An 11,718-nucleotide genomic window follows, 5' to 3' on the forward strand; every position below is an offset into this window, starting at 1 on the left:
ACTTAAGTCCATTTAAAATCTGATACTTTTAGGCTTTTCTTCAAGTAGTATTTTACTGGGTTACTTTCATTTTTACTTGAGTCATTTTACATTAAAGTATCTTTAATTTCACTCAAGTAAGACAATTGAATACTTTTTACACCTCTGCAAACAGACCACTTTATATCTGTCTAAGCACAGAGATGGGCTCTGTATGTCTTAAGGGGTGCAGGTGTAGACAAAGAGGTGGGGAATTCAATAAAGTTGGATAAAGAACTAACAGTTTACACTGCTTTTATAGAGCTTCCCTTGAAAGTATTTGGGATCGATTTCCACCTTTGGGTCTATTCCATTACTTCTGTTGTACCAGGAAAACATTTACATTACATTTAAGTCATTTAGCAGACGCTCTTATCCAGAGCGACTTACAAATTGGAAAGTTCATACATATTCATCCTGGTCCCCCCGTGGGAAATGAACCCACAACCCTGGCGTTGCAAGCGCCATGCTCTACCAACTGAGCCACACGGGACCACGGGACCAAAACTAAATCAAGTCAGCCAAAGTATTTGACCCAGTTGTCGTGTGTTTGTGTGCAGCTCCTGCTCAGATCCTGACATTCAACGGCACAGTGACCACCCCCTGGATGAGGGACATCGTGTTGCCCTGTAAGGCGGTGGGCGACCCAGCCCCCACGGTCAAGTGGCTCAAGGAGACGTGAGTACAGAGTACAACACATCATGCTGCATGTAGGACAGACAGTAGAACTTAGTACAGACCGTGTTTTGAGTCACTTTTAACGCACACTAAATACCAGTTAAAAAACAGTGGCTCTTTGGAATGTCAATTTTCACTGAAGACCTTGTGTGTTTGCAGTATCCTTTCACACTTATCAGCAGAATGTTAAAAAAGAATGGTTGTTTACATGTGCCGCATATTCCTATACACATAAAAGTATTGTAACATTATCCAATACCTTTCAAAGATTTTCTCTTTGGTGTATCTCGCTGTAGTTCATTGTCTGACTGTCGTTCGTACATTTGTGATTCAGCAATGGAAGCCCCGCCCCTGCTGTGATTGACAGTAGACGCATTGTTCAGGGCAACGGCAGCCTGGTCATCCGCACAGTGAAAGCTGAGGATTCTGGGAACTACACCTGTGTGGCTAGCAACAGTTTTGGGCCTGATAAAATCATCCTCAACCTGCAGGTTCAAGGTAAGTCAGTTAGTGTGTGATGGAACAATCCAGTTTACCAGTCTTCAGGTCAGTTCATAACAATACTAAATAGACATGTATTCATCATAGGTAGTGAAGTGAAAGGATGTCATCATGAGTTAGAAGGACTTAAATAAAATCCATATTTTTACTTCTAGTTCCCCCGGACCAGCCTCGTCTCACCGTTACCAAGACGACCACCACTTCAATCACTCTGTCCTGGATACCAGGAGACAACGGAGGCAGCTCCATACGAGGTCAGACACCAACGCAGCTAGCAGCAACACTAACTATTATTGGAGATTTTTGTTTTCCCTTGGACAACAGCTTACTGACTTGATTAAATAGCAGGCAACACTGTAACATCCTAACCTCTCTCTCACATATCAGGCTACATCCTGCAATACTCAGAGGACAACAGTGAGAAGTGGGGCAACTTTGCCATCAGCCCTAGTGAGCGTTCCTATCGACTGGAGAACCTGAAGTGTGGCACCTGGTACAAGTTCACCCTGACTGCCCAGAATGCTGTGGGGCCAGGGCGCATCAGTGAGATCATCGAGGCTAAGACTCATGGGAAAGGTAGGGAGATGTTGACTTTCTTTTACATATGTTTTTTTATTAAATAGTGACCCCATTGCTTTTACTCAATTAATGGAAAACTCATTCTTATGGAAAGACCTCTCATTGAAGTGTTTGTGTGGTCTGACTCCTCTCTCCTCACTCCCCAACAGAACCCCAGTACTCTAAAGAACAGGAGCTCTTCACCAGTATCAATGCCACGCGTGTCAGGCTCAACCTGATTGGCTGGAACAATGGCGGCTGTCCAATCACGTCCTTCACGTTAGAGTACCGTTCGGTGGAGTCTCCCACGTGGACCACGGCCCAGCGCACCTCTCTGACCAAGAGCTACATCCTGTATGACCTGGCCGAGGCCACCTGGTATGAACTGCAGATGAAGGTGTTCAACAGCGCCGGGTCAGCAGAGAAGAGGGTCAAGTTTTCCACTCTGAGCTACGATGGCAGTGAGTTAAGTTGTCTATACACGCTTATAGTGACTTATTCAGGATATCCGAATAAAGAATGAAGAACTGTAGTTTAAAAGTAATTTACCTAACCATTCCTTGAAAATTGTGTCACAACTGCCTGAGTTTCCATCAAAAACGTTCATTTACGGTATACCTGCCTTAGAGAAGGAAATGACCTCATATTTAGCTATTTACTGGTCCTTGGAGCTCTTCTCTCCTCCCTGCCATTAAAGTGGCTGTCTCATGCTAGTCTTTCCCTGGTCCATGCTTTAAAAGGCTCTAGGCCTAACTGATGAATGGGGCAGGAAAGTACCTCAAGTAGATGTTCTGCTGACTCCAGTGGCCGTGGCGATTTCACGCACACACACACACACACACACACACACACACACACACACACACACACACACACACACACACACACACACACACACACACACACACACACACACACACACACGCACACACACACACACACACACACACACACCTTCACTGGACCCTAGTCTATTTGTCCCCACCACATCCATCTAACCCCCCAGCCATCCAGGAAGTATAAAAGGGGAAAAAAGAGCTTAGTTTTCAGCTAAGAAGGATGAGTTGATCTTCTGTAAAGTGGGCATTACTGCCAGTTTGGCAGAAGGTCAGGTGCTCATTGCAGCTAGCGCAGGGCTGCAGCAGCTTGTTGGAGCAGATTGGGTGGGTTTGATGGAAAATACATTAAGATTGGGATGCAAGATGTAGAGGCACTGTTACCTTGTGCCAGGTGCTTGATTCATGTTTTAAACATTAACACAAAGTTAATTTAGTATTTCCTATTCATCGACAGACACTGCATAGCAGAGGAGGCTCGTGGGAGGTGCTATAGGAGGACTGGCTCATTGTAATGGCTGGAATGGAATTATGGGAACGGTATTAAACACATCAAACATATGGAAACCACTACCAGCCATTACAATGAGCCTGTCCTCCTATAGTTCCTCACACCAGCCTCCACTGCTGTATAGGCTTAATATGTGTTCGCGTTTGGATGATTTTTTGCAGTCATTCTCTCGTCTACCAGGTCTGGTTGCGACACTTGACAACCTTCTAGTTATTGTACAAGTAACCTAACGTAGCAGGCGTAAAAGAAACGCCTGAGCGGGATGCCCCACATTCTGGTGCTGACGAGAAAGAAAACTGTCAGGGAGTTTCTCTTCTGCACTATTCAACCGATCCGCTAAATATAGAGGAGGAGTTAAGATGAAGTGTCGCCAAAGCAGAAGTCGCATTACAGGCTCTCTTCCAATTCCCCTGAAAACCTAATTTACCCAGCCCCACTGAGGGTGTTGTACATCAACCTACATAATGCTGTCATAACACATGTCATAGTTTATGTCAGCTAATAACATCTCTATGACCTGTCTCAAGGTACCATTGCTCCACTGGTGAAGGCTCCAACGGTTACTGTGGACAGTACGTCCAGTAACGAGGGTCTGAAGATGGTGACCATCATCTCCTGTGTGCTGGTGGGAATCGTGCTGGTCTTCGTCCTGCTGCTAGTCCTCAGGAGGAGAAGGAGGGAACAGAGACTGAAGAGGCTCAGAGGTGAGAGGTCACAGCAGCAACAGGGCAACACCTGATTGGTTAGATTTCTGTAAAACTTCTTTAACTATTGTCAAGTATAGTGTGAGTATCATCTGTATGTAATGTGATTTTTGTTCTTGTTTGCTCTGTAGATGCGAAAAGTTTGGCAGAGATGCTGATGAGGTAAGCATGAGCAGTTTGACATATAACTTTATAGACAGTTGCTATTGTCTAATGCATTAATGGAATAAAAAAACATTCAATACTGTATCTATAGAATCATATTAGAATCACCAGTTTCTGAATATCTGTAATGAGGTCTTTATTGACCAGTGTATGTTGTTTCCTGCGTTCCCCAGTAAAAACACACGACCTGCAGACACCATCAACAAGCAGCAGCAGACCCTTAGAATGCACATCGACATCCCCCGAGCCCAGCTGCTCATAGAGGAGAGAGACACCATGGAGACAGTCGGTGAGTGGACACTGATACATTATGCTGCTTTCATGTGTTCTCTGAATTATCAGAAACTTTGGACTGAAACTCCCGGAAAGCTCCCGGACATGTCAAAACTCATAATGAGCTTCCAAGTAGGAAATGCGAGCGGGAAACTTGTGTAACATTGGATAACAATATGTGAATATCACATATCTGTGGCCTTCTATGTGGTAGTAGTACCTACTGTGGCGATTCTCATCGTACTGTGGTGACCATGTTTGTGAAATGATTCTCTCTATTTCAGACGACAGGTCCACAGTGCTGCTGACTGACAATGACTTTGGGGAGACTCAGAAACAGAAGTCATCTACGGTTACCCACACCGTCCACTACCAGTCCCTGTCCCAGGCCACCGGACCACTAGTGGATGTGTCTGATGCTAGGCCAGGAACCAGTAAGTCTAGTATGGACATCCTCTTTACTTTACTAGCGGTGGAGCTAGAATTAATAAGTGCAATCAGGATTGCATTCATACAGCTGGAATTTATTCAGCTAGAGTTGATTCCAGACAACAGACTGGTTTGATTCAGCTCCAGTCCTCAGAGAGTCATCAGAAGCATTAGGAGCACTGCCCCTACCATCTCCACTGATGTTGTTCACAGTGATAAGCATTTACTTTCAACACAGTGATTATTGCTGTTAAATTATTTTCAATTCTAAACATGAATGATTATGTATGTGTATTGCATCCAATCAAAAATGTATGTATTTGTGGAGGACTGCAGTCAACCTAATCAAACCGTTTTCTCACTGTTATTGTAAGCTATATGTATTTGTGTGGACACAAGAGGTCCTGAGATGAACTCCAGGTGAGATATTGTGATGGTGGGCGTTTTCTTTTTGTTGGTTTATGTGAGGATTGGGTGTCCAGCCGTCATTGCTATTGCCAGATACACACTTACTGCCACCCTTAAAAACACTCAGTCAGCTTAAAAAAACAGAGCATTGCAGTACTCAAGATGAACCCTTGTTATGTGACATAACACCCTGGTGTGTGACTGTGATGTCATTTTCTGTATCTTTCCTTGTCAGATCCCACAGCCCGCCGCACAGCCAAAGCAGGCCCTGTTGCACGCAACCGCTACGCTAGCCAGTGGACCCTGAACCGACCACACCCGCCAGTCTCGGCCCACACCCTGAGCACTGACTGGAGATTGCCCACACCACGGGTGGCCGGATCTGTGGACAAGGAGAGTGACAGCTACAGCGTCAGCCCATCTCAGGACACAGGTAACAACGCACCTGAAGATGAGACAAGTCTGTAACAACCGCTATAACAGTCCCCATATAAGAATGTCTGTAACATCACCCTTAACCATAACAACACCGCTCACCTCTTTAATAAAGACAGATCGGCCTACTATAGAACTTTTAACAATGCCAACAGTTTATAACAATGCTAATGATAGCGTTAGCCCCTAACTGCTCTACTAACATGGCCTCTAACCCTAACCCCTGGTATAGACCGTGCACGGAGCAGCATGGTGTCCACAGAGAGCGCCTCGTCCACCTACGAGGAGCTGGCGCGGGCCTACGAGCACGCCAAGATGGAGGAGCAGCTGCGGCACGCCAAGTTTACCATCACAGAGTGCTTCATCTCGGATACGTCGTCGGAGCAGATGACAGCAGGCACAAATGACTACACAGACAGCCTGACGTCCAGCACACCCTCCGAGTCAGGCATCTGCAGGTTCACTGCCTCCCCGCCCAAGCCTCAGGATGTCAGCCGAGTCATGAACATGGCCGCACCCAAAGCTCACAGACCGGGTGAGGCCACGTAGACAAATAGCTAACTGCTGTAGCTGTAGCTAACTCTGAGCTCTGTTGCTAATGTTTGCTAGCCTTCACCATGCTTGTAATGCTATGGTTTGAGGGCCCCCCCAAGCACTAACGCTAATCCTAACCCTAACGTTCACTTCAAGATCTGATACATACTTTCTTCATATATAGACTGTGGGGTTAGTCTATGGTCTGTTACCTGTATGCGGAACTGTAGCTGAATTGAATAACTCTGTGTCGTAACATTTCAAGCTATTATGTTCTTCATATGCAAATAAAAACTAACAAATTCTGTAATATGCATTTAAAACACAACGCTGGTCAGTCAGACCAAACGTATCAATTCAGGGCCATTTCCCTCTCCCTCGTAAATGTTAGGCAAACCAGATCATATCCCAGGGTTAGGGGTTCGTAAATATTTACTGCTGATATATCAATTTAACTGTTCTGAAGATAATGGTCTAGTAATGCTTAGGGTTGCACTATTCTGGGAACTTTCAATAAATTCCCTGGTTTTCCTGAAATCCCGGATGGAGGATTCCTGGAATCAGCAGGGAATAAACATGAAACCTGGAATCTTCCAACAAGGATTTCTGGAAAACCAGGGAATTTATTGAAAGTTCCCAGAATTTTGCAACCCTAGTAATGCTACTTGCAGCAACAAATGTGGAGTTTTGCAGACAGTGATTTGAATAAATGAATGTATTAATTAAGGTCATGTATTAATGAAGCTTATTCTATTGACAAAACTCCATTGCAGGATGACCAAGCTTGAACATTGAACAACCTAAATCTGTTTGAGGCCGCTTGCTATGAGGTCACTTCACCTCATGAATTCAGTCTTTTTGTTGAAGTCTTCATCTTATTCATTCTATATAGTTTTGGTTCATTATAGTTATATTTTATTAAACTCTGTAGACTTTACTCAGATACATTTGTAATGAGCTGCGCTGGAGTCTTAAATCTATAACATTACTTATTTATGTTATAGAAAAGCAACAGTCTCCTTCTCCATCCATTAACCTAATAAGTATAATGGAATCTGGTTGGGTTTAATGACAGTGTAAAATATTGCCATTTTCATTTCATGTTGGTCAAGGCCAAATTCAGATGAAGAACATTCTTTGGCATATTACCTCAATAACTTGACAAAGCAATATACTTTAATAGTCTGTCAGAATCTATGGATGACTTTGGCATATAAACTACCCTAGTTTTGTGGGTTGGCGTGGAAGATGTGATGAGCTTGTATCTCACCTTTCCCCCAGGAGCAGTCATTTCTCTTCACTGAAGTGTTTTGAACTGAGATTTTTCCATAATTACACTGGCCATATGTGTATTCTATGGGGTTGTTGTCCATAAAACACAATGCATCATAACTAACCCCCCTCTCTTTCCTTCCTTTGTCCTTTAGGGGGCGAACTAGTGCACCTGCCTCCTTACCTGCGCATGGACTTCCTGCTGAACCGCGGTATATCGTCCTCGGGCACTGGAGGGAGGGGTGGCGCCGGGGGGGAGGGGGCCATGGGCCAGGCCTGCTTGGAGCCCCAGAAGAGTCGCTCCCTGAAACGGCCATCACGCATGGCGCCCCCAACTCCCACGGAGGCCCCCCAGGCCAGCAGCAGGGCCAGCAGCAGGGACCCAGTGGCCCAGTGGCAACCCGGGTCAGCAGTCACCCTGCCCCACAGAGAGGGCTCAGAGCTGGCCCAGGCCGCCAAGCTTAGCACCTCCCAAGAGTCCCTGCTTGACTCACGAGGACACCTCAAACAGACCAACAACCCCTACGCAAAGTCCTACACGCTGGTATAACATCAGTGGCATGGGCCCAGACTAAAACTCACACTAACACTGGACTTATTACACTTACAAGTGCAGTAAACTGACTCTCACCAAACAGTCCTGTATATAATGTCCCCTTTCTTCTTAAAGGAGGGGTACCTTTTACTAATGTTCTTTTATTTATTTTTGGAGCTTTCTTTCTTTGTTTTTTTAAACTTGTGAGAAAATGCATTCATCTGAAATGACTCCACGCGGAGCTTGCCAAAATAATCATGTTATGAGGGAACATGATTTATTCTTGATTATTATTGTTAATCATTAATTATTAATCAGTGATTATTTGTTGATACTTCTCAACTATTCATGATTATTAATTATTGATTACAAATGATCAATTATTACCATTACTACACTATTTGAATTAGAACCTGGACAACTTTTTTCCCGGAGTATGAGATGATAATTTGGAGCTTGTCATTTTTTTCTATGGAAACTTCCTCTAAAACACTGAATGAAACTTTGGAGAAATCTGGGATGGAAGCAATCGACACCAGTCCAAACTTGTCAGCTGCTCTCAAATTATTAATTTTTTGAAGAAAAAAATCTATTTCCTATGGATGCATGGGTACTGACCAATTAAAGACGATTAAGAGGATTATGATAACGACTGGACAGCCCAGTTGACCATTTTTGTCACACTATGAAATTATCAAATGTGAAGATTTATTATTCTTATTACTATAAATATATATATATAAAAAGAGAAATCACTTTTATTTGTGGATATTACAGGGAAGAATTGATTTGGTTAATAAAGTCCTTAGTCATGTTTGCACATATCTCGTTTTGATTAGGAAATGGAGTCTCTGTTGATCTTTCTCTGTGTCGCATACTCTGATGGTGCAATATGAAAAAAGATTATGAAAATTATATTGATACTATTTGCTCTATACTGTACTGTAATGAAAATCAACTATGTTAGTATACTTACAGGGCGGGACAAACCCCAGCTATGTATTCAGGTGTAGTTTACCACTGCTAATTTGCCAGGGTGGTAAATGAAGTTAGTTAGAACAGGGAGGGTCAGAAATATAACGGTTTGCACTTCATGACACCCCCCAAAAAATGTCCAGACAGAGCCCCTATTCTCAGTGCACTAGGTAGAGTCTTCAAGGCTCTCACTCTCCTCCTCAATAGATTTATTGTCGCTGCATTGCCGTGATGCTCCTCTACAGGGAAAAACTTGAGACAATCCCCCCTTCAAACCAAACCAAAATCTTTGGGAAGTGTCTATCTAAAGTGTGGATATAACTACACAGTTTTAGTTGTTGTTTACCCTGGCCCATTTTTCTTTGTATTTTAGTCCCGGAGGGAGAGTTTGATAAGAATGCTGTGAGGTCATTAATGCCCGTTTATATTATTTGTTTTAATTGTCTTCATTATGATATTCCTTTTAACAAGATGTCGCTTTTTATTTTTAACATGGTGTTCACCATGGTGGCACTGAAATAAAGAGAAACTAACCCACAGTTCAAATTGTATTAATAAAAAGGCTGTTCCCCAAATGATCCTTCACAGTTTGACATGAATGACTGGCGATGGGTTGTTTAGAGACACGGATAGAGGAGGACGCCCACAAAGGTTGTGGGTGGGGTGTGTCACTGGTTGAGTGAGTGAAAAAGTGAATGAGGAACTGAGTCAGTGAGTGATTGGTGATAGGGGTGGATTGTTGGGTAATTCATCTGAAATGAATTTGAACAACAGTCATTGATTATCACTAATTCCTTTTTATGTAAAATCACTCATGAGTCTCATAAAACTCAAACTCTCCAAATAAAAATATTGTTGTACCAATGACATTTCATGTTTTTTCAGTACTAAACCCCCTAAGGGCCCGGGGCTGGGTTTCTACTAAGCTAACATATGTCATTGATTTAAGATCATCATACCAAGGTTAATTTATACCCCTCGACGATAGCGTGGGACGCCAACATCCAGTGGAAATGCAGAGCGCCAAATTCAAATAAATTACTTTAAAAATGTTACTTTCATGAAATCACACATTCAATATACCAAATTAAAGCTACACTTGTTGTGAATCCAGCCAATGTGTCAGATTTTAAAAATGCTTTACAGCGAAAAGCAAACAATGGTATTATCTGAGGATAGCACGCACCCCAGCTAACAATCCAGACCATCATATTTCAACCCTCCCGGCACGACACAAAACGCAGACATAAAGATTTAATTCATGCCTTACATTTGACGAGCTTCTTCTGTTGGCACTCCAATATGTCACATAAACATCACAAATGGTCCTTTTGTTTGATTAATTCCATCGATATATATCCAAAAGGTCCATTTATTTTGCGCGTTTGATCCAGAAAAACACTGTTTCCAACTTGCACAACGTGACTACAAAATATCTCAAAAGTTACCTGTAAGCTTTGTCCAAACATTTCAAACTACTTTTGTAATACAACTTTAGGTATTTATTTTACATAATTAATCGATAAAATTGAAGACGGGATGATCTGTGTTCAAACAGTAACAGTAACAAACAGTACACTTCACTGGAGCCTCATTCTCAACATGGCTACATCTTAATACCTCAAAAGAAAAGCCTCAACCAATTTCTAAAGACTGTTGACATCCAGTGGAAGTGATAGGAACTGCAGGAAAGTCCCTTAGAAATCTGGATTTCCAATGAAACCCATTGAAAGAGAGTGACCTCAAACAAACAAAAAATCTGAATGGTTTGTCCTCGGGGTTTTGCCTGCCAAAAAAGTTCTGTTATAGTCACAGACATGATTCAAACAGTTTTAGAAACTTCAGAGTGTTGTCTATCCAATACTAATAATAATATGCATATATTAGCATCTGGGACTGAGTAGGAGGCAGTTTACTCTGGGCATGCTTTTCATCCAAACGTGAAAATGCTGCCCCCTATCCTAGAGAAGTTATTAAGCATCCCCCCAAAATATGTAAAAAATTATTTTATAAAACACTGAATTTGGCCCTACTGCTATTAGCCAATAGAAACGCATTGAATAACATATTCAAACATGGCAAAATAGTCCCAAAAAATAAAAAGGAAGTATGTTTTGAAGTGTCTGTCCTATATCTGAGAGATTTAAGAAAGATCATAAAATTCTTTAAAAAAATAATTACACATATTTCACTATGTTTTTGTCACTGAAGTAATTCAATATGCAGCATACTTCCATATACAGCATACTTCCATATACAGTATACTTCCATATACAGTATACTTCCATATACAGTATACTTCCATAAATTTTTTTAATGGTCCCGGGCTACCTTCAGACAAGTCTTGTGGGGCTTGTGGGCGTCCTAGAGCAAAACAACCGACTTGTACGTGTTCGTGAGAGTCCCATCTTTCAATGGTGGGCTTATATTAAGGCGTCCGCATGCTTCCCATCCGAAACAGTTTGTGCCTACAGTATATTATATTATATATTGTGTTGTGATGTTTTTGTTCGTTTTGGTCTTCAGTAAGGGTGTTTTTGGCTGTTTGTGCACAATCATTTTTTTCCTGAGGCAACCCGAAGTTCAGTAGCCAAAGTTTACGCCCCTTTGTCAGTGATTGGTCAACAGTAATGATTCTTCAATTAAGTTTTGTCATTCAAATCAAATCAAATTGTATTAGTCACATATGCCGAATACAACAGGTGTAGGTAGACCTTACAGTGAAATGCTTACTTACGAGCCCCTAAACAACAATGCAGTTAAAAAAAAACCGGATAAGAATAAGAGATAAAAGTAACAAGTAATTAAAGAGCAGCAGTAAAACAACAATAGCGAAATTATATTCAGGGGGGTACCAGTACAGAGTCAATGTGCGGGGGCACCGGT

General features: G+C 42.3%; 1 protein-coding gene across 3 annotated transcripts in view; it reads left to right on the forward strand.

Annotated features, from left to right (window-relative positions):
* LOC129868443 (cell adhesion molecule DSCAM-like) overlaps positions 1-9,697 on the forward strand; it is a 142,823-nt gene extending 133,126 nt beyond the window's left edge. For 2 of the 3 annotated variants that reach the window (XM_055942426.1, XM_055942427.1), the window contains 12 exons: positions 579-696; positions 1,031-1,194; positions 1,353-1,451; positions 1,585-1,773; positions 1,926-2,216; positions 3,630-3,806; positions 3,938-3,968; positions 4,145-4,260; positions 4,529-4,678; positions 5,317-5,514; positions 5,749-6,051; positions 7,478-9,697. In XM_055942426.1, the coding sequence (XP_055798401.1) occupies positions 579-696; positions 1,031-1,194; positions 1,353-1,451; positions 1,585-1,773; positions 1,926-2,216; positions 3,630-3,806; positions 3,938-3,968; positions 4,145-4,260; positions 4,529-4,678; positions 5,317-5,514; positions 5,749-6,051; positions 7,478-7,872 (2,231 nt within the window). In that variant the 3' untranslated portion in view covers positions 7,873-9,697. The remainder of the gene's footprint in view (positions 1-578; positions 697-1,030; positions 1,195-1,352; positions 1,452-1,584; positions 1,774-1,925; positions 2,217-3,629; positions 3,807-3,937; positions 3,969-4,144; positions 4,261-4,528; positions 4,679-5,316; positions 5,515-5,748; positions 6,052-7,477) is intronic. The other variant, XM_055942428.1, reaches the window with a different exon arrangement.
* The last annotated feature ends 2,021 nt before the right edge of the window (positions 9,698-11,718 follow it).

The sequence above is a fragment of the Salvelinus fontinalis genome, chromosome 13 (assembly GCF_029448725.1).
Source record: "Salvelinus fontinalis isolate EN_2023a chromosome 13, ASM2944872v1, whole genome shotgun sequence".
Taxonomy (NCBI): Eukaryota; Metazoa; Chordata; class Actinopteri; order Salmoniformes; family Salmonidae; genus Salvelinus; species Salvelinus fontinalis.